Consider the following 23378-nt stretch of genomic DNA (forward strand, 5'->3'; position numbering starts at 1 on the left):
TCCCCGCTCTCCCGCCTTACAGACATGTCAGTCGGTTACGCTACCAAGCGCAGAAGACGCTGCATTAACGTTTGGAGTCTTTGTTTTCTCATTACGAGCCAGTATTGACTCCTTCGTCAAGGAAATCGCACACAAGCAGAGCGGCTGCGCTGACAAGACCCCCAGGGGCCCCGTAAGCAGGGGCGGGAGGGGTTGTAAAGAATAAAATCTCCCCCGGGGTCACGCAGCGAGCTTTTAAAGCCACCTTTAAGCTACGGAGGTGGCAGCGGGCCGCGCTCCGTGGCCAGGGCGCTTCCGAGGAAAATGCCGGCGGCAGGTGCGCGGCGCGGGAGCAGCGGCCGCCATTTTGCGAGGGGGCGTGGGTGGGCGGGGCCGCCCCGACACGGAAGCGGAAGCGCCGCCCCGCCCCTTCCGCTCTCGCGGCCCCCGGCCAATGGGGAGGCGCGCGGCGGCCGCTTGGCGCCGAATGCGAAGGCGGCGGCGGGCGCGGGGCGCCGAGCGCGGGGCGGCGTGGAGGGCGCCCCCCGGCGGCGGGGCGGCGCGCCATGGCCGCCGTGCCCCAGAACAACCTGCGCGAGCAGCTGCGGCTCCACTCGGCCCGCGGCGGCCTCCGCGCGCCGCCCGCCGCGCGGCACCGCACCGCGTGAGTGTCACCCCCTCGCCGCCCTGAGGTACCGGGGCCTCGGCCCGGCCCGCTGCCCCCCGGCAGGGGCGGAGGCGGCTCGCGCGGGGAAGGGGCTGTCCCTGGCCCGGTCCCCATCCCTGGTGCGGTCCCTGGCCTGGGCCCGGACCCTGGCCTGGTCTTGGTTCCTGACCCGGTCCCTGGTCCGGTTCCCTCCCGGGCCCTGTCCTCGGTTCAGTCCTGGGCCCTGACCCTGGCCTAGTCTTGGTTCCTGGCCCTGTCCCGGTCCCTGGTCTGGTCCCCTCCTGGCCCTGGCCCTGGCCCACTCCCTAGCCCCGGTCCTGGGCCCAGGCCCCGGTCCGGTCTCGTCGCTGTCGGTCTCTCTCATGATTGCAGTCTGCAGCGTGTGCAGCCTCCCTGCTGCGGTGCTGCTGCTCTCCTGCCTGGTTACCGTGGTGTGGCTTTAAATGAAAAATACATTTAATTCCCAGGAGCGTGGAGATGTGCAAATAAACTAACAGAACGATCTCTATTTTTCCAGAGGTTTTACATTCAAGAAAAGAGCCTTGCCAGCCAGTGCCCTGTCCGGAGAGTGCCTCAGCACACCGAGCATTTCAGCGCTGAAGGATAAGGATGTTAATACTTCACTGGCCAAACCCTTTTCGTCCCTTAGTGTATCTAAGGATAAGAAAACAAAAATCCAAGACTTCTTTCCAAGGACATCCAATGGACAAGAGTTAAAGCCGTCCTGTGCAAGCCAGGTGCTTGCAGATTCCTTGGAGGATCTTGAGCAAGGTTTGAAAGACGTACGTACGTCTGGAAGGAGGCCTGGCCATGCCCCCTCGCAGGAAACTGACCCCCGTCGTTTGGCTGAGTCTGTTATTACCATAGAAGATGAATGGGACGATATAGATGACTTTGATTTATCAGGAATTGATAAGAAATATTCCAGATCAATTTTATCCCCCAAAGGTCAGACGAGTGGCAAGACTCCCCAGAGGTCACATTCCTCTGTGAACAAGCTACCAGGGTCACCTGGGACCGTGACAAATGACACGGCACCTCTAAAGCGTAGCACTTCCGAGCATAATGAAATATCTCTTCATGATGAGCAGCAGTGCTTATCTCAGAGATCTTTGATTTGTCTTGGGGATGAAGTTCCCTGCAGCAGTAGCAAGACTGCAGGTGAGGATCTTCAAGAGAATTTATCTGCAGAAGTGATTTCACATGATGAAGAGGCTTATGCAGGTAATGATTTATTTTAAAGTACTGCTAAACTAGGAGAAAATACATTCGTGTTTGCTCACTGAGATTTTTCAGAAATGTAGATTTTACGTAGCTCTTAGTGTGAAAAGCGGTCTTTGGCAAACGGGGTTTACTGAAACAAAATCCATGTACCAAAGTGCGGCAGCTCGTAGTGGAGCACTTTCTCTGTGGCAGAAGTTGTTGCAGTAGTAGTCTTGCATGGTGCTACTGGAGTTGCAAGAGTCTCCAGATGACATTCCAGAAATAAATAATTTGTAGAAATGTTATAGAAAGAATGGCACTTCTATAATTCATGCAAGTGAGACCTAAAATCGTCTTATGCCTAAATGTAATGATGAGAAATATTAAACAACAGAGATTTACAGTCATTTAAAAATTGGTTATGACTGAAAAGTTCAAAAACATCAGTCAGAGTGCTTTCTTCGCAGCTGTGTTCCACTTAGCTCTTCTATTTTGTATGTGTTACCTGTTAAGTTTTTGAAATTTTTGGTCATTACTTGTGTTGATACGTGTTTATACAACTGAATAATACTGAACAACATTTTCTGACACTACTGGTACACTAAATGGGGAAGAGGGGAAAGGATTTCTGAAATCCATGTATTTTTCTTCTTAAGGCTATCCTCTTACTTTTTTTTTCTATTTCTGTGAAATAAATTAAAATAGATTAATGATATTGGCCTTACTTAGTAGGACTTGTCTTACAAGATGTTATATATGTAGATTTATCTTCTAATTCCAGTATAGGGACTGTGCTACTTCGTGAAGCTTTCTACTGTTGTAACTCTACTCTTCTTAATATAACTTAGTATTTAATGTAACAATAGCTTTCTATAAAATTTCTCATAGGAAAATAAACCTCAACAAAGTTTGAAGAAGCTGTCTTTTTTCTCTTTTGACAGGGAAAGGTAGTTAAAGGCAAGCTATGTAAGTTTTACACTTAGAGGGTTTTGTGCTTCCTCCCCCTAGGCGCCCCCACTCCCCCCCAAGGGGGAGAAAAGGGGAACAGTAACTATATCCTTGTCCTTTAAATTTAAGAAACTGCATTAAGTTACTGTTTTGAAATCTGGGTAGTATTTTTTTCTGCTATTTAGTTGCATTTTGTTTATGCCGGAATGAGTTTACAGTGTTACCAGCAATATTAATACACTTCTTTCAGCTGCTGATGTTAAAAACAAGAATGGTGAAAGCCAGAAGCTAAGCAACGGTGAGAAGAACAGCCAACCAGACCTGGATGAGATTGGCAATGAGCCATTCGCCAGCATTGAACTTGAAGAGGATGACTACTGCGATGTCATTCCACCCTCCCCAGAGGAAGAGTTGCCTTCCTTCTCACCTTCCATAAAAAACATCAGGTAAAATGAATTTCACTGATAAAACTGTGTATCATTTGGAATGCTTAAAAAAACCTTACCAAAACCAACATAAGGACTAGTGCTTGTTGAAAAATTACTGATTGAGTTGATAGTCTGTGACTGTTGCTTCTCAGGTTAGCAGTTGACAGCTGCTGTTAATGTCTTATGAAATATATTTTTTATGGCCAGCGTTTAGGATGACTTTTGCTTCAGAAGAAGCAGGGTTATTTTTCCTTTTATAGTGGGGGAAAAATGTTTCATGAAACAAGTCTCTATAAGCTGGCATGCAGGAGGAGTGACTAACTCTGCTCAGCTGCTTACTTGGATTTTAACTGCCTTTTGAGAAATTCGTTTGTTGATCATGCCTTAAATGCTGTTGTTCCAAAAGATAAACATCTCTTATGGAAATGTTTTGATTTATAGATACCCATATGTTAATGACTTTTCATTTTAATATCAGCAATATTTTCAAAGACTCTCCTACTGGTGGAAGATCGACAACTCCTATCATCGAGTCTAAGCCTGAGAAAATTGCCACAAAGCAGCCTATTGCTGAAACCGGTACTGAGGATGCAGGTATCTGAGACATTTTGAAATTTTATGCCCTAGGTTTTGGGGATGATATGAAACTTATTTTTCTCCTAAGTATTCTTTGTAGTTTGAGAGCATTAGCTAACAATGACCAGGACAAGGAAGCAGGGGATTGAGTCTTGTACAGAATTTTTGGATGTAGTCTTACCGTTTAATTTGGATATACATCACGTAGATTCAAAAGTGCTGTCTCATTCTGATTCCTGGATTGTCAGTACCATACAGGGCATGTAAGAAACTTCCCTTTCAGAACTTAAAAGCATGGACACACCAAATAGTTCCTGAAGTCAGCTATAACACAAAGAAATTTCACTCTAAGTTTGGGCTGGTTTAGTTCTTCCATTTGATTCCTACAGGTACTGATTTTGGGAAATACTGAACTAAAATGTATCCGAGCTTGACTTGCAGAATGAAAAGTTACTAAGTGTGGGTGTGAAACGTGGTTTTAAGACTGCAAATTCAGACTTTACTTTCAGTTATATAGAAGATGTACTGTTCTATGGGATCATTTAAAATTTGTGCCTATGAATGCCCAAAGTAGTGTTAAAAAGAATATGCGTAATGATGCTGTTCCAGAGATCAAGTTAACTTCCATCTCTTTATACTTTAGTATATACATGTAGCAAATTTTTGATCTATTTTGACTCTCAGCTTTTTGTGAGAGACAATGTTCCCACCATCATTGTAAGTCAGTTAGGAAAATGTAACAGAGGCCAGAATTTAGCCTGAGGAACCACACTGCTGGTAGGAGTTTGAGGTACAGTGCAATTCATTGTCAAAATCCGGATAGTTTGCAGTGGCACCGAATCTGAAATGAAAGTTAACGAGTTGACAAGCACTGACTTTCATGTCTAGGAGGTTTTTTAAGGCACGTCCTACAATTGCAACATAATATGTTATTAAAACGTGTTTTTATGGTTTTGGGGAGAGGTAATTTGAGATAAGTCAAATGTAAATTTGAGTGATTTTTGATCATAGTAAATCTGAAAACACTGTTAAAAGGTTTGGAAGTTATATATAGATAGTTAATTAAAAGGCAAGTACAAAACTATGTAGCTTAACTGAATTTACGTACACAGAACCAGTTAAAGTAAATTATTTAGACTTAGGTATTGCAATTCACTCTGTCTTTTGGTGGATTGGTATCATCTTACTACTGTGTTCTAATAAAGGTTAGTAGTACTCTATGCTGAAATACACTACATTTTGCAGATAAAGGCTTGCATTTGGAACAGCAACTCTACAGTGTCATGGATGATATTTGTAAATTGGTAGATGCCATTCCAATTCATGAGCTTAAGTATCTGTCATGTGCAAAAGAACTTCTTCAGCAGAGAGATCTCAGGTAGGTTTTAAAAAACAGCCCTTAGTATTTCCATGTTCTGTGTGAAGCAGTAGCATGCCTGTAGGTGTCTCCATTGCACCGAAAAGATGGTACGGGGTGATTTTTAAAGGCTTAAAGTTGCTCACCAAATGAGGTTTTAGAAAAAAAATCCCCAAACGTGCTGAAAGTATTAAGAGTTTCAGTATTCTGCCAAAAGAGCTGAAGGAAGAATCCAATTCTGCATTCAAGCTGAGGCACAGATAGTCCTGAATCTTCTTTCTGGAAGGTAGCTGGCACCAGATGCTTCCAAAGAAGCAGGGTAACGTGGTATAGTCTGTCCTCCTTTCTAGGGTTCCTCCTGATTTCTTATACCTGAAGGATTAATTTATCATTCCCTCTGAGACTTGTTATCACTGATTATAGTGATTATTACTGCTCCTAATATCCGCATATACGTCACTTTTCAGTTTGAATATTGCTACCGCAATCTGCTTCTTTAACTTCTGTATAATCTAATGACACAATATGCAGAGAAAGTTTTAAGATTTGGGTTTTTGTTTTATGTTTTTATTGGACCGTGACCGTGTGCTTTTATTAAATGTTCTCTGTAAAATTAACTTATCCTGCTTCCTCTTATTGCAGTAGTCAGTTGTGGTCTGTAGAAAGCACATAAAAACATAATTTAGTTCATGCCTTTTAAATTCTTTAAGTTTTGTGCCTTTAAAAACTTTTATATGCTCCACCTTGCCTGCATGAGGCAAGCTATTAGAGATTCTTATATTTTAATATCTGCTGTGAATATATAGTCATTTTCTGATTGTTTTAATCAGATAAATTCTGGTATTGTTCTCTGTTCCCAAGAGTTGTTTTAATTATTTTAAAAATACAGTTGCAGAAAATACAGCCTAATGGCCAAATGCTAATATTTTGAAGAGGTAAAAAGAAACAAAAATTTTTAAAGTATGCTGTAAAACTTGGTTTATTGTTGCCTGTGACTGATATATTTATTTTCCTTCTTCCTTCCCTTTCTTTCCCTCCCAGGAGAAAATTGTTAGCGAATTCTATCAAGTTGAACAAAAGTAGCATAAACACTGTTTTTGCTAGAACAGGAAAGCCATGTATGGGACAGGGCACTGCTACAGATCATGATACTGCTGTTTGTTCTGGCCCTAATTGTAGTTTAAGTTCTGATGGAAAGTCACCAAAACCCACAGAACTTCCATCTATGTTTTCCGGGACTGTTAATTCAAGCAATTTTTCTACAAAAAAATTTCAAATATGTGATACCTTGGATACCTCTTACGCTTCAAAGCAAACTGTTTGGGATATCACCTACCCAGAAACTACAGAACTTTCTTCTTCCAAGATAAATGTCAAAGAAAGAACTTCTCTCAGCCTTCAGTCTGAGACATCTTTCAACAACAGCTGGTGCGAAAAACCAGTGCCGAGAAACAATGGAAATGGGCATCTGCCTGAGAGGCCTATTACCAGCACGGCTTTGAAAGCTCAAAACAAAGCTCCTACGGGCATTAATGTAGAAGATGATTTAGATATGAGGGATACAGACTTTGATCTTGATCATTTTGATATTGATGATTTTGATGAGAGTTGGGAGAATTCAGCGAATGTTTCGGCGCCTGAAAAGCCATCTACGCCATTGTATCAGCCAGTCAGGGAAGGGCCACCTGCTAAATCGCTATGGTCAAAGATAACTTCAGTGGCCAGAGGATCTGCTGTTGTATCAAATCCCACTGTTCCAAAATCAAGCTTCTTGATGGCAGCTAAAAACTCTTCAGGTAAGTCATGCTAACTAGGATTACTGTCTTACCCTTTATTAATTTATTTTAAAAGTCTAAAGCTGAACAACTTATCTGTAGGTGACACCAATGCATTTTGTTTGTGTGGAACTTCCTCTTGGTGTCTTTTTGCAAAGTCATTATTGTAGGATGTTCTTTGTTTGAGTGATGTCAAACTTCTCAAATATTTATTTGCCACGGAGGTTTAAGGCTCTTAGGAAGATGAAGCTACTAAAATTGGAAATTAGAGTTTTTCCTGTGTTTTTAATTAAATAATAATGATGCAATTGTTAATTCAAAGCTGTACAATAGTTTTTTTTCTCTTTATGCAAAATGTTCAGAAATGGACACTTGTTGGAACAAACCTGATCCTGCTGGTAGACAGGTGTAGGTCAGTATTTTCTGTGACTGATATTGGAACAGGGGAGGTGAGAGCACTGAAGTCAAGTTCCAGTACAATTTAAAATAGTTTTAAGGGATGTACTGCAAGGGATGTACTGCAACTTGATATTGTAACTTTAAATAAATTTTCTTTGTGTACTAGATCCACTTAATAATCCAGCACTAGAACGTTTCAGGGGTATTAAATTTTCCCATTCTGAAGAAATGATGAATATTTTTCACAAGAAGTTTGGTTTGCACTATTTCCGGACAAACCAGCTGGAGGCCATCAATGCTGCTCTTCTCAGTGAAGATTGTTTCATCTTAATGCCCACTGGTATGTATCTACAAATATCATGCAGCTGGAGGTTTTTGAGGTCTGGTGCACATTTGAGAAGTGAAGAACTGAAACTCCTTTTGCAAGGCCCGCAAGAAGCTTTTTCTCTCTCTGTGCCTTTATGGAGATAGTGTTATATTGTGTTGCTTGAATTTTGTGGATGCAAGACTTCCGGAATTTTGTATGCACCATGGTATTTTGAATGAAAGTGATTTCATGTGTGCCTTCTGTAATACTTCACTTGATAACTCGTCTGTAACCTTCAGATATCATAATCAACTTTAAAAACAGTTATTTGTAAGTGTTCCTGAAAGTGCTGTGAAATGTGAGCTCAGAAATAGGACTCTCCTTTTTCACTGCTTCTTCATCCCTGCCTCTTTCCCGTCTATATCTAAGATATATTGCATTCGGTCAAACCCTTACAGGTGGTGGTAAAAGTTTGTGCTACCAGTTACCAGCGTGCGTCTCTACTGGAGTCACTATTGTTATCTCTCCATTGAGGTCGCTGATAATTGATCAAGTTCAGAAACTGAAGACTTTAGATGTAAGTTCAAACAGCTTATCTAATCAGTTAAACTGCAAGTAAGTGGATTAGCAATCTGAAATTTTATAATGAATCTTATGTCTCTCAAATATGAACTACAAAAAATAGTTGGTTGGAAGCTGTAAAGGACATACCTATTGAAGTTATCTGGGAAGATCTGAATTAGATGAGCTAGAAATTATGGACAGTCTAACTGCTAAATTTATTATGTGTGTGTATATTTGTTATTGGAGTTTTCAAATACAGATGCCTGATTCTTAGCTTCTGAGAGTTATATTTAGGTACCTAAATAGGAGTGGTCTGGCTCCAAAAAAGAAAGGGGCATTAAGAATTCCTGACTTAGGAAGGTTCTGGGGATGCTAAGTATTTCTGGAAAAATAATACACAGAGGAAAGAGCAACGAGTGCAAAAGGTATATGCTCCTGAAGCTATCCGGTTATGAACTGCTTTTGTTTCAGGGAAGTGTCTCTTTTCTCAGCAAAGGTAGATAATGCATTTTAGGGGAAAAATACAGAGATGTTTTGGGGTGTGAGATCAAAGGAACTATGATGCAGGCTTTTTGAAGCTGCGACAAATCCTTACCTCGTCAAGTACATCTGTGATAATCTGAGTAGATGCAGCCCTTGAATAGTTTTCTGCCACTTAATGACTGCTCCAGAATTCTGTGCTTGGCCAAGCTCTTCACTTTTTTTTTTGGGTTGCCAGGGTGCCAGTGCTGTAAAAGCTAGTTAAACTACCTCTGAGACTCCTGGGGATTCGCATGTACTGGAGGAATTCCCTCTGTGGAGCTGTAGCTACCCCTTGCAAGGGGAACAAGAGACAGTCAGGCAGAACTGGCTCTGTTGTTGTGGCTGGTTGTATTCAGTGGCCTGGTCTTATGTCATTTTTGTCCTTAGGATCCAATTCCTTTGTTACTATTCAGCATGAATAGTAAGTTATACTTTAAAATTTAATATTAAATTGCTGCTCTGAGTTATATTCAATTTCTTCTGACAAAATATTATTGTATGTCTATGGGCACTGTTACTGAGGATATTTATTGTGATTTTGTGCTTCCTAGAAACTTAGTTTCTTATCTTAAGATCTGTTTGCTTTCTGTATTCAGTCTAAACCTTGTAGCATATTGAGCAATAAACAAGAATCCCTTCTGTTTTCCTTACTGGAAAGAGTACAAAGAAAATAGATGACTCACCTACGTCAGCAATTGGTCTGTTGGTAAAATTGGGAGCAGAAGAATAGGATTTGGTTTATAGTCTCTTGGCTTTATCAATAGAAAAATTCTGTGATGTCTGCACTATGCTGGAGCTTTAAATGTTATCTGTAATTAACATTTTCAGTGCTTCTTTGTGTAGTCTTCACTGATGATAGTAAATACTTTCAACTCTTCATCTGGTTTATAACTAGATGTTGGACTACATATCAGAGGTATTTCTACATTTAGCACATGTTAAAACTTAATACTTTTTTTGTATTGTATAGATTGCTGCAACATACTTGACTGGTGATAGAACAGATGCTGATGCTTCAAAAATATATATGCAGTTGTCAAAAAAAGATCCTGTAATAAAACTTCTGTATGTTACCCCTGAGAAGGTTTGTGCTTAATTTGAATTTTAAAGCAATGGAGGCAACAATAGGAAGATTACTGATTACTATAAAGGGTTGAGGGGAAAAAAATTGAACTTACACAGTAGGCTTCTAGCAAAAAAAAAAAAGTGTGAAGTAAATATTTTTAGAGAATTCAGCAAGACTCTATACAGATGTAATTAATGTCAGTCAAAGAAAAAAGAAAGATAGTTAACCAAGAATGAAAATTGATTGTAGAGTATGCAATGTTTAAAATCAAAACCCCCATGCCCATCCTTTTCAATATATCCTAATGCATCTTAGGAGCTAATTTCTGGGGAGTAACTGTTAAACTACTCTAAATAGGATATTATGGGGGAAAAAATACCTAACTACCAAGGTAATAGGTGGATATCAAAAGACTATCTTGTAACTAATTATATGCTGCCTTTAAAAAACAGAGATTATTCCACAAGTGCTTTGTAAAAGGGGACTGTTTAATGTGCTGATTAAATTGCTGTCTTCAGCATTGTCTTTTCCTGTCTTTTGTGACATAGAAGTCATTTAATTTACTGAGATAGGACCTTTGCATAGCTGATCCTAGAATCTTATGGCAATACCACATCAACTGCTTCATTGTCAATTAAAATGAGGTTGATAGCCATCACCTCTGTGCTTTCAAGCTTTACGTATGTAGTCAAAAGTAACTGGTGCACAGAACAATTGCTTCTGTGTTCTTAGAGTGACACTGTGCCTTTTTTTTTTTAATGCCACTCTTGAATGTGTACCTAGGTTTGTGCAAGTGGCCGACTGATGTCTGCCCTAGAAAATCTGTATGACAGGAAACTACTATCACGTTTTGTCATTGATGAAGCTCACTGTGTCAGTCAGGTAAACACCTTCATTTTTTTTTCAATGGCAAATATTGTAATTGGAGCATCTTATTCAGTGATATTTAAATTTTTGTTTTTAAATTAGTGGGGTCATGATTTTCGAAAAGACTACAAGCGTCTGAATATGCTCCGCAAGAAGTTTCACTCTGTTCCTATGATGGCTCTTACTGCCACTGCTAATCCCAGAGTACAAAAAGATATTCAGAATCAGCTCGAGATGCTAAAACCACAAGTGTAAGTTGTTCAGCAGTTTCATGAAACAATTTGTATGAATTGTAGAACATCTTTGGAATGGAAAATTTAGGAAAGAAAGAAAAGCGTTAAAGATCCATTTGAAATAGTTTTACAGTTGTATCTGATATAATGAGAACGTATATGTGGAATGTAATGTGCCTCAAATGCAAAATATTAAATTGAGAGGAAAAAAAGCTTGTGAAACTCTTCCTGGCATGGCGAGAGACATTTCTTAAAAGAAAATATCATCTCAAAATTTTGTCTATCATTGACAAGACATGAAAGTTTTATTTTAGGGTGCTTTTCATGAGAATGCTGGAAAAGTCCAAAAGCTGGAGGTATGTTTTTTAACGAACACTGGAAGTAACAAGTAATGGAGATACCATTGGGATCTGGATTGTATTGTAGCGTTTTCATTGTATATGATGAAAAGGAAAACGCTTCAGTTTTATTAGAAATTTTTTATTTTAGAAATATATTTCAGGGTAGAAGATACAGGAGGTGACACTTCTGCAAATTTGAAAGGTTTGATGTGGACGCAAATATTTAAAAAGGAAAATGAAGGGCAGGCAAATCACGGTGTGCTTGCTATATTTACAGGCATTTCTTCCTTCATGATTTGCATGGTGCAATGTAGTTTTCTTTTTTCATGACTATAGGAAAAATGCAGGAATGTTTCACTTGATGAAATAATTTCAGATCCAAAGTCTGTGTGAAATGAATCTCAGTGGGGCAAAGTGGAACAGTAATTCCTTTGTAAATACACAGAACAAATGGTAACTACTTGAATTTGAGACATTCCAGTCAGTTCTGAGCTTGTTGAAAGGATTATTGTGCCTTAAGACTGACGAGCACCAATGAAATATCATATTTTAGGTTTACAATGAGCTTCAACAGGCATAACTTGAAATACGATGTACTGCCCAAGAAGCCAAAAAAGGTGGCAATGGATTGCTTGGAATGGATCAGAAAACATCATCCATGTGAGTACTGAGCAACATAGTGTGCTTGTATAGGTTTTTATCAACTACTGTTTGGTAGGAAGGCAGGAAAAGCTTTTATAATACTATAAACCCCCCAAAACTTATGCCTTCTTGAAACGGCTAATATATTTAGAAGAACAAATTGGAGACCAAATTATATTGCTAATAATGGGAATCAGATTTACAGACATCTTAAAGTTAGGTTGTCAAGTTAAGATGACAAAGATGATTATGGTAATGCTCCTGAATAATCTTTCTAGAGGTTGTCAGATCCTTATTGTTGTGTATCCTGAATATAAAGGTCATCTAATATCCATGAGTTTTTGATTGTTTAATTCTGCTGGCCTGCTTAGCTGTGGTTCCTCTTGAAGACATCTCCAGTGACTCCTACCTGTTCAGGCTCTCTTGGAATTGTACAGCACCAGCCACTGGGAGTCAACTACAACAAGTTCCCTTCATAGCTTCTGCGTTGCTGTAACCCAGTGCATCATTTACTAAACTGCTCTAGCTCTCCATTCATGTAGGTCTTCATTTATGGATTTTAAATCCTCAGATTGCATAGTACTGAGCGGGAAATCTTCTCCTGATCTCACCCCACAAAAAAACATGGAGTCGAGTGAGGAAAAATTAACAAAAACATCTGGTGTTAATAAAATTGCTTCTCTATAAACAGTTGCTCTTACCAACCTCTCCCTGTTGGAATAAATGTATTTGGTAAAGCAAGTGAAAGGGAAGAAAGCACAAATCTTTTTTATATTTGCAGATGACTCTGGGATAATTTATTGCCTTTCACGGCATGAATGTGATACCACAGCTGCCATTCTGCAGAAGGAAGGTCTTGCTGCACTTGCCTATCATGCTGGCCTCACTGACTCCAATAGAGATCTTGTACAAAAAAAGTGGATTAATCAAGAAGGATGCCAGGTAAAAGAAAAGCAAATGAAAAAAAACGTGAATAGAGCACTTTTATCCCTCTTAACCTAGTAAATGAAAACAAAGATTTGTAATATTTTTGCCCAGTTAGTTGCAATGTGAAATAACTGATCAGATCTGTAAAAACATGTTAGTGTTATTCTTCTTGAGAATTTTACAAACCAAAGGCTGCAGGACTACACTGAGGTATGACACTTGGGGAGGAAGAAAACGAGCTGTGTGAGGCTTCTGCAACGGCTGTAGGCATGCTGCCGAAAATTATACTGAGCCTCTAGAATTCTTAGTTTTCAATTTGTCTTGGATAGCTTTTCTGAAAGAAGCAGAGATATTTTTGCTATTTTGTAGTCTTCTTGCAATTACAATTTAAATTCTACATTGTGCACAGTTTCCTAAGCCTGATTACATATCTATTTTTGGTGTATGGTTTTCCATAAATAGCTTTCAGACCTTTATATAACAAATTATTATTTCTGTTGTAGGTTATATGTGCAACAATTGCCTTTGGAATGGGAATTGATAAACCCGATGTACGCTATGTTATCCATGCTTCACTCCCTAAATCTATAGAAGGTTATTACCAAGAATCTGGCAGAGCTGGACGAGATGGTGAAATGTCTCACTGTCTGCTTTTCTACAGTTATAGTGATGTAACTAGACTTAGAAGGCTAATACTAAGTAAGTGAAATCTTGTGTTTGTAACTTAATAACACAATAGTAAACAAATTACTTAGTCACTGGTCTCTTTCATTTGGATTGTTTTATTTTGTCATTTAGAAGCACCATGTATTGTATTGTACTGCAAAGATGGGAGAACCCTGCATCTTCATTTTTATTATTTATGAGTCAATTTTATTATTATTGAGTCAATTTCTGTACTGAAACATTTTTGTCACTTGTCCCTAATTTTAGTCAAAACCAATTGTTTTATACATAGCTGTTTCTTGATTTTTGTCATTCTAGGTCTCTTTTCCCTTTTCCATTCTTTAAATCTTTAGAGGTAAAAAAAAATCTATACTAGCTTTATTCTATACTAACTTGCTGAGACAAAACAAAATACTAAAAAAGTATGTCTGATAATATTTAAACAGAAGTGCAGATATAACAAATGCAATTGAATTTATTGTGTTTCAGTGGAAAAAGATGGAAACGCTCACACAAGACAGACCCACTTTAACAACCTGTACAGTATGGTTCATTACTGTGAGAATGTCGTTGACTGCCGGAGAATTCAGCTTTTGGCCTACTTTGGGGAAACTAACTTTAATCCTAATTTTTGTAAAGATCACCCAGAAGTATCTTGTGATAACTGCAGTAGAAAGAAGGTAAAAATGTGGCTCTTGTTTAGAGGGTCGTTAAACTGATTTTTATATAGTTGCCTTAAAAAAAAATGCTAACATTACATTTGTGAAGGCAAATAGAGAAAATGAATGAGATTTTTTGTATTTTTGTGATGCTGGATGCTTTGAATTATTCCTGTGGTTTTACCTTGAGCAGAATTGCACCACCTATCCATGAACTTAAGCTCCTATTTCTGAGAGAAGTACTGATGAGGTGTAAGGATGTTCTTCTAGCGTGGCTGCTTTGGTAATAGTGTCTACTGGAGGGAGGAACTAATACAAGATCCACTGGAATAGCTAAAGGGAAACTGTATATTCTGATGTGTTCAAGGCTGCTTTGTGCTGCTTTGTAGCATGTGCATGCCATGTTAGGGGGTAGATACTGCGTGGAGGTGGCCCAAAGAGCAGGGTTTGTGTGTCAAGGTTTAAAGCAAACCTAGTCAGTAGCATGAACAGGAGTGGAGCAGAAGATAGCTGTTGAAGTGGCCGTCAAGTAGTTGCTTCATCTTCTCCTGCTGTTCTTACATAGGATTTTAGACCATCTTTGATTATCTGATCTTTTCAGAAAAAAGTACATTCAGCAACAAGGATTCGATAATTTTAGGTATGGAATTGGGTATTCTAGGCATTTTAAGCTTTTGGGGGGGTTGTTTTGTTTGTTTGTTTGTTTGTTTGTTTGTTTGTTTTTAAGGCATTGTGCTCCAGCACTTGGAAAACTTCATACTTTAATCTTACATTTAAACTGTATTTAAACTGAGTAGGGCTGAAAGGACCCAAATGCTAAAGGTCCTAGTATTGTCACAGGGATAGTATGATCCCATTTTTACACATGGGGAAAACTATGGGGAAGGCTACTGTTCTCTGTAAACCAGATCAGTACTATTATAGCTGAGGGTGTTGCTTCTCAGTCCTGTGTTTGAAGCATTACCCTACACATCTGTGATTGTAATAAAAATTGGCTAGGATAATGTATATTCAGTCTAGTCTCCTCATTTTAATGTGTATTGGAAGTGTAAATTCTAGTGCATTGCAGTAGAATACTTATAGGAATGCTTTAAAAACAATTAACCATGATTACTAGTACTCACTCAGCAATCTTGCAGCTCACTGTATCAAATTAATGTAATAGAGATTATATGCAATCAGTTGGTATGTCTTTATCTTCTTGCATTTTCAAAATATTATCTAATCCAGAATTCCCGTGACTATGCGATATCACTGTACATGTACTAACTAGGAAATAGCTATTTCTGTGTTTGGAGCAAAATTAATTCATGCCTAGAAAAAGCTTAATAATGAAACAAGTCAGTTACAATTTGCATTAGAATAGAACCAAATCACTTTTTTCCTAATCAAGTCTATTTGAATAGGATTACAAATCAAGAAATGTAACGGATGAAGTGAAAAGCATTATAAGATTTGTACAGGAACATTGTGGACAAATGGGAGGAATAAATGGGAAGAGAAATACAGGTTCTGGAAGATACACATTGAATATGATGGTTGACATTTTCTTAGGTAAGTACTGCTAGACTTGCTGTATCAGATCTTGATTAAGCATCAGAAGGTCCCATGTAGCATCAACAATGGTTTAAAAACAAGATATATTTGACAAAGTTATTTTTCCAAGGAAGCTAAAGTTCTAATAGCTTTCAGGTGGCTATAGTGTTATATTAGCTTTCTGGTGGCACTCAGAGTTTCTAGTGCTTACATGGTTTATTTTGTTTTGGGGGGGAAGTGTTTTTGAGGGGAGATTGTGGGTGGGTTTTTTTTTGGGGGGGGGGGGGTTGTTTGGTTTGGTTTGGGGGTTTTTTGTGCCCAGACTATGCAGTGTCACTTGGGAGTCTTCCACAAGTCTGTAAATATGTATGTATGTATGTAGGCTTTCTTGTTGCAGGCTAATCCTGTTACTCCTATTGCACAGGTACAAAGAGCGCGAAGATTCAGTCTGGAATATTTGGGAGGGGTGCTGCCTACTCAAGGCATAATGTTGAAAGACTGTTCAGAAAACTGGTCCTGGACAAGATTCTGGATGAAGACTTGTATATCACAGCTAATGACCAAGCTGTAGCATATGTAATTCTAGGAGAGAAAGCACGGGCTGTGCTGGATGGATTACTACAGGTAAGGAACATGGTACAGGTTTTATACAGCATATAGTCCAGGATAGTTTAAGTATAATTTGCCTACAAATTGATGTAGTGGAGCTAATCTTTAACAGATGCAGGGAGCAGAATCCAACAAGCATAATTTCTACTCCAGTATTCTAATAATGCCATGAGGCAAAAGGTGGATTTCAGAGGATAGGAGAGGCTTGAATCTTTCTTTTCTTCTCCCTTCCACCTGATTCCACCTTAAGAAGAAGAAAAGGTTACAACCAACACATAAAGAGCTAGCTAAGAAGAGAAAAAGAACAGCACTACCTTCTCCTGTGTTTTCTGCTCTGTTTTTTCTAGTAAATGGTGAGCTCTGGAGGCAGATGCACTTCAAGAAGGTTCCTGGAAACAGTCCCAGAATTGCTTGAAGCAATGTCTCCTCCACACTAGTGCTGTATTTGAAGAAGAAAAGAGCCCTCAGCATTAGACCTAGTGGCCTCTACTCAAAGCTATCTGTGTTGGGTTTTCAGTTTTGTTTTTGTTCCCCCCTGCCCTCCCCCATGTTGTATATACTCACTTTACTAGTTCTTTGTAGAAGACACTTTAGGACAGTTGAGAATTATTGCTTTATGAAGTAACCTATAAAAAAGATCATATGTACTGCATAAATAGTATTTTTTTGGTTCAGTTGAACAATATGCTTTGTTTTCTTCACTGTTCTCCTGTGTGATCAATCAATCTTCTAATGATGGTTCTGCAGAAACTCCCCTGATGGAAGTTGTTGGTTGGTTTATTTTAACAGGTGGAGTTCCACGAAACCGAAAGTGCCAGTACCATTAGAAAGCAAAGAGCTTCTGTAACAAAAATGTCACAGCGGGAAGAGATGGTTAAAAAGTGCCTTGGGGAACTTACGGACACATGCAAAACTCTTGGGAAAGTGTTTGATATGCATTACTTCAACATTTTCAGTACTTCAACTCTCAAGAAAATAGCAGGTAAGATCAGCTTTTCATTACTTGGAACCTCTACAGGTAGTAGACTGCATGTGCAATTGTAGCCTTTTCTGACAAAATCTACAATTTCTAACATCTTCAGAGGACTGGTTTAAATACACATAACTGAACGAGTCCCGTGGAAATAGCTGACATAGCATAGGTCCTGTGGAGGTGTATTTTGTGCTGTAGCAGGTCCTGCTGGTTAGGTACGGTAGACAGCCAAGTAATACTGCAAACCAAACTTTGAAGCAGTTTTAGAGCAATCTTCTTCTCTAGTTTTTGTGCTAACCAGCTAGAAGTAAATCTGCTAGAATAAAGGCTTCCTTTCTTGGAGACTTAGGGCATACCATGGCACTAAAAGGAATGAATTTCCTCCAGAATATTCTACTATGATCTCTCTTAAAACCCGTGGCAGAGGTCATAAGTAGTGCTCAAGTTCTTTTTCCTTATTGAATACCTGAAACAAATTTTGAAGCATTTGAGACTTTGTTCACTTAGTCTGCAGATGTGAACTTCTAACTCCATTTTTCCTAATGGAACAATTATGTTCTTATTTTAACAAAATTCAAAAAATGCATCTCTGAACACTGCTTTTTAACTTATCTGTGCTCTTATTTGAATTTTCTCATTTCATCCGGTGTTACCTCATCTTAAACAGTTTTGTTTGATGTATCTAATTCATATTCTGTTACATTCTATTTATTTATAGAAACCTTGTCATCTGATGTGGAGGTTTTGCTGCAGGTTGATGGTGTCACAGAAGATAAACTGGAAAAGTATGGTGCAGAAATAATTAAAGTGATGGATAAGTACTCTGAGTGGAGGCAACCAGGTTTAGTATCCTTTGTACCTGTATGTATATTTTTCTATTTAAAACCCTCCCTTTTTCTCTGTAAGAAGCTCCACTAAAAGGTTATCTTGTTTTAAACACAAATCACTAACTCTTGCAATTCAGTAATTACAAAGAAGGAACAATTGCATGTTTTGGAGCATACAAAGGTCTTTAGTGAGGAAATAGCAGAGAAAATTTGGCATAGCTGAAAAAGGCTAATGAGAAGTAAATAAAAAACTAAACAGACTGCTGCTTTGCTCGTTACCTGTCAGTTATTGGGATTTATAGAATCCTTAATTATATTGAGACTTCTAACCTTGAAGTTAAAAGTCTAGCATCTTCTTTATATGCTTCTGCTTGTGTCAAGTACATATGGGGTAGTGTTGTAGCATGACAGGTAATCTGTAACTACTGCCCTTTAGTTTTCATAGGAATTGAGGTCAGCAAGTCCAGATCTGTACTGACTAGTCCTTGCTCAAATGCAAAGAACTTCCAAAAATAGGTGTAAAAAAAAAAAAAAAAACTATCAAGTCAGAATTATTGTGTTTTACAGTGCCTTTGCACAGTTATAACCTAAAACATAAAGTGCAGCTCAGTGGAGAATTTAGCCCTGAGATTAATAAATTTAATAACTTAATGCAAGCATAGCACTGTAGCCTGTATTGTAATTCCAATATTTAATACAGCTTGACTATCAGATTTGACATTGTGGTCTGCAATATTAAGGTGATTTATGGTTACATTTAAGGAGGCCGTTCGTTCTTATTGCAGTATTAATAACTGCAGGTGTTAAGCGCATGTCTACAATCCTGACTCTTTTAAAAGTATTTTATTCTACTGCTTGTGCAAAGAATCATGTCCCTCTTGATCATGACTGATTGAGAAGGAGCTCTTAGCTGTCTGAGCCCTTCAGTGTTTCCTGCTGCTTTTCTTAAAAAGAAGTGCCGTATTTGACAGTAGTAGTATGGTATATTACCTACTTCTTGTCCAACTGATACAAGGAAGAGAGTATAAAGGCAGAAAGCCCAGTGTTGCAACGTAGTTTAGACGAGAAACCAAGCTTGAGAAAATAGGGTTGGCCAGCATACTTGTATGTCATGAGGAGCTAAATCAAAACAGCCTACTGTCTTTACTTTACACCAACCTGAGCAAGGTCTTTGTATGAGCCCAGAGCATCATGAGGATAAAAGCAGTGCAAAGAGGTTTTGAACAGCAAGGACAGAAGTTTGGTAAAATTAGTGTGTTCCGGCTGACAGTTCTGACTGCCCCAGGCAGTGTCTTGTTTTCACTGGTTTTAATTCATTGTCTATCTGTAGATGATGCTGCCTGCCAAAGTGGCGACACAGCTACAGGAAGCACTGGAACGCTTGAGAGTGATGAAGAAGCAGAAGATGCAGTTACAACTTCAAGTTATTTCCGCAATAATACAAACCAAGGAAAGAAAAGGAAAAGGCTGCCAAACTTCAGAGAATCGAAGAGGAAAAAGTCAAGTAATGGTGGTAGTCAGCAATTTCGTTCCAAAGGGTACGTTGCTTGTGGTTAGTTCTAGTTCATTAAAAACATTTAATTTAATTTGGGGCTTTTCAGTATGGTTCACCACCACACCAGTTCTACTAATGCCAGTGTTTACCTTTGTTACTCTGCTGCAATGCAAAATCTTTATTTCCCAGAAGCTAACATATTAAACATACAGCTTCTCAATTTATATCGGGAGTAGAAGCTGCTGCAGAAATAAGCCATGATCTTATGATGTACCTTTCCGTTGTTTAAATATTTGGTATGGAAGGCAAATTAGAGGTGTACTGTCAGTGTACTTCCATACTTCTCACTCACCTGGAATTAGATTACAAGATGATCTTTGAAGTTTGATTACAGTGGATTGTTTTCTCTTATTTGGCATGTCCTCTTTGCCATCTGTAGGCATGTAGTTTTTCTTCTCACTCCTGCTGGGCTGTTTGTGAAGCATAATGCTTATGGTATTGCTCTTAAATCTATGCAAATTTACACCGACAATGCAGTTTATGGCATCATGCACAAAAGGAAGCATAGTCAACAGCTTTGCAGGTTCTGTATGAAAGGTAGCTGTTCAGTCTTGATTTTATACTTGTGCAGTGAAGAAGTATTTTAAGTTATTTCACAGTTTGGAGGCAGAGACTGTGTTGCTTAAACTTCTACTAAAGCAGAGTCAATGGCAAAATGAACCCATTTAAGTGTTGGTATAGTTGATTCCTCTTAATAATCTGAATTATGTTCTGATATTGGATGATGTTTTACTATGTAATACTCGCACATAACTATTTTAAAAGAATATAAATTAGAAGTTAGAAAATTAAACATAGGGGAATGTTAATTTTGAAAAATAAGGAAGCTGGAAAGCACAGATGTTACCTGGACAACCTTAACTCTGCCCTAATTATGTCAGCCAGTGAGTAACTTTCTTAACAGGAGTTTTATTCACAGTTCCTTTCAGCAACACATGTGGTTTTTATTCTTGTGTTGACAATTGTTTTCCAAAGACTATGCTGAAGTTATAAAGAGCTGGTGCGTAGCCATAAATATCCTAGCATAGCTCATGTGAAAGAAGCATAATTTGGCAGATGATCACATTTTTACTTTTTAACTGAATTTGAAAAGATATTTGTGCTTACCCTCTAAAATTTACCTGTTCCAAGTACAAGACATTGCATACCTCAGCTGAGAACAAGAACAAGGAACGGCATTTAAAATTATTCAGGCAGCTGGTGGTAAATCCTCTACTTTGGTTTTCTGGCACTTTCTGTTTAAAATGCTTCTGGTGAAAAATGATATTTAGAAGTCATCCTTCTTTTGTCTTTCCTGACCGCCACAGATTAAGCAGTCACATTAAATTTCAGGGTGCTGGTATTATACTGCCATAATCATTATTAGCAAACTGACTGGATGCTGTACTTGGAAACGCAGACAGCTTAAAACTTCCAGGATTGGATGGAAAATTTGAGCCTCAGAGCACCGTCGCTTGTTAATTCAGAGCTTCTCCCTCTGATTGTACCGTGCAAGGCAAAACCTGCATCAAGACCATAAAGTCTGGGTCCAGGAGCCTCATCTTACTTGAGCTTCTAGGGTAGATCTATCACCAAACCATCACAGGGTAATGAAAGAGCCAGTCTGGGCCTCATCCTTTGGGATGAAGTCCTTTTTTTAGTTCATTTGTTATTCCTGTATAGTTTTGTAACTCAAGTAGTAACAGTCTGTGCTGAAGGGTTCATACTTTGAAACAAGATTGATCACTGAGAAGGAAGCAAAAGAAAAAAGGATAATGGCTGAGGAACTTCCACCCTCCCTAAATGCTCTTTAAAAATAGGAGGGGGGAAATGACATCAGAAAACACTAGCAAAAAATTCTTATTTGGTTTTTATAGTCATACCTTTTAAACATATGCCATGCTTATAGCTTCCTTTGCACAAAAAGGAAGCAAGTTAGAGTTGCTAATACTATGGCACTGTCAAGTTGCACAACTGTAACCCTTTCTCCCCTGCGCCTGGAAAGTCTCCCTCACTTGCTGTATGAGACAGAGAACACGAAGTGCGCAAGAGTGGTTATGCAGGCAACCTGAAATCTTGCATTTCTTGAGTCATTCTTTTAGTGGGGTTTTATGCAGTCTATACATATCATAGAAATTGCATTATATTTCAGCATGGAAGAGTTCAGGTCATTTACAAGAACAATATAGTGTGCTTCTCCAAAATACGCAGCAAAAGCCCCACTTGAAGTTGTGCCTAATTCTAAAGACTATTAAGTTTTCCTGATATGTATTAATGACTTTTTATAGCTTTAATGTTGTGTTCATTATCAAAGAGAAAATATGGTCTACCTTATTTCAAGCTCATTTTTTCTGCTGCTGTTTATTTTTTCCAAGTGTGTCATCTCCTCTGCCCCATTTTTCCTCATTCTAGTCCTGGATTTTGCAGTAAATAACAGCTCCCAGCTCAGTAGGTTTTACTCCCACCCTTTTCACCTTCCTAGCTACTGAAATTTTAGTCATTAAATGCTGTTGACCCTGAAGTGTCATTTAAAGTTGATACTCTAATTGGATTAATAGGAGTCAGGTTGGTTCAGCATCCTGTGTCCATGTTTCAGGCTGCTTTTCGCCCTTAGGCAGATGTCAGAGTAACAACTACACTTGATTTACAATTCAAAGATATTTATGCAGCCATGTGTATTAGAAAACCTCTTTTAATGAAAATATAGTCTTCTGGAAAATCTAATTGTGGTATGCAACCATGTAAATACACCATGGGTAGGGAATATGGGAAGTAAACCAGATGTTTGACGCATGTACAAATTTACAATGAATAACATACTATAAATACTGTAATAGTGTAATTTCTCCCTGAATTTTGTAGTGGTTACAGCAAGTACAGAAGGACCAAAAAGACATCCAGCTCCAAGGCTCCAGCTTCATCTGGCTATAGTTCAGCATCATACACCGTTAGCGTCATGCAAGGAACTGGTGGAAAACTGGGGATTATGGCACCCCCAAAGCCCAAAAATAGACAATTCCTTCAGCCTTCATATTCAGTATTATAACTAGTAAATGTAAATACTGTATAAAAGTGTACCATTAAGATGTAATCATTTTTTTTTATTAACCTTTATTTCATTTGCTAAACCTTCTGAAATAGATGTGTACATTTTGGCAAATACAGAAGTCTGTGTTAAATAAATGTTTTTAGACTCAAGCTTATTTAGAACTTCCTTCTTACTGAGTATGTGCATTATAAACAAACATGAGTTCTGATTAGTTTTAGAAGCCCTAGTGTTTCAGTGAAAATAATCATTGTAAGCCTGCTTTACAGCTAACTTCGGTACACTTGAGATCACAAATCAAAAGCAGTTAATGGAGCTGTGAATCATAAAGACATGCTCGAAGAGGATGGTTCCTGGTTGCCTCTGTTCTTCTCCCTTGACAGTTGCCTAAGTACTTCAGAGCCAGATAGCTGAACTGTTCCTACAAAAATTTAAGTCTGGGGATGCTAAGCTTACATATCCAATGTAATTAAGTTCTGTAGGTTGCAGTTTTTGCCCCAGATATCGGGGCTGCAGAGCCTGCTGGAAAGCCAGGTGTGGATAAAAGCTGTGGAGCTCTGTGGTCATGTCACCATGTGCCATTACTACTTGGTGAAGGGTGTCTGACTTGCTCTTGGCTTCCCTTTTCCCGTCTTGCACGGTAATCCTCACGCATGCTGAGCAAGGGTTCGGACATGCATCTGTTTCTATAGGTGCGTTTATTTAATTGCAGAACAGAGCATGTCCC

The 23378-nt window shown here is 38.8% G+C and overlaps 1 protein-coding gene across 1 annotated transcript; it reads left to right on the forward strand.

Moving 5' to 3' along the window:
- Positions 1 to 410: 410 nt before the first annotated feature.
- BLM (BLM RecQ like helicase) lies at positions 411 to 22803 on the forward strand. Its single transcript, XM_026108034.2, has 21 exons — positions 411 to 643; positions 1164 to 1870; positions 3048 to 3243; positions 3704 to 3819; positions 5047 to 5179; positions 6200 to 6954; positions 7499 to 7672; positions 8098 to 8216; positions 9696 to 9809; positions 10575 to 10673; positions 10761 to 10909; positions 11786 to 11892; positions 12656 to 12816; positions 13305 to 13500; positions 13957 to 14147; positions 15533 to 15680; positions 16087 to 16286; positions 17061 to 17253; positions 17963 to 18085; positions 19402 to 19609; positions 22468 to 22803. The coding sequence occupies exons 1-21, from the start codon at positions 546 to 548 to the stop codon at positions 22649 to 22651; spliced, it is 4371 nt and encodes a 1456-aa protein (XP_025963819.2). The 5' UTR covers positions 411 to 545; the 3' UTR covers positions 22652 to 22803.
- Positions 22804 to 23378: the final 575 nt, after the last annotated feature.

This window comes from Dromaius novaehollandiae, chromosome 10 (genome assembly GCF_036370855.1).
Source record: "Dromaius novaehollandiae isolate bDroNov1 chromosome 10, bDroNov1.hap1, whole genome shotgun sequence".
In the NCBI taxonomy this organism is placed as follows: domain Eukaryota; kingdom Metazoa; phylum Chordata; class Aves; order Casuariiformes; family Dromaiidae; genus Dromaius; species Dromaius novaehollandiae.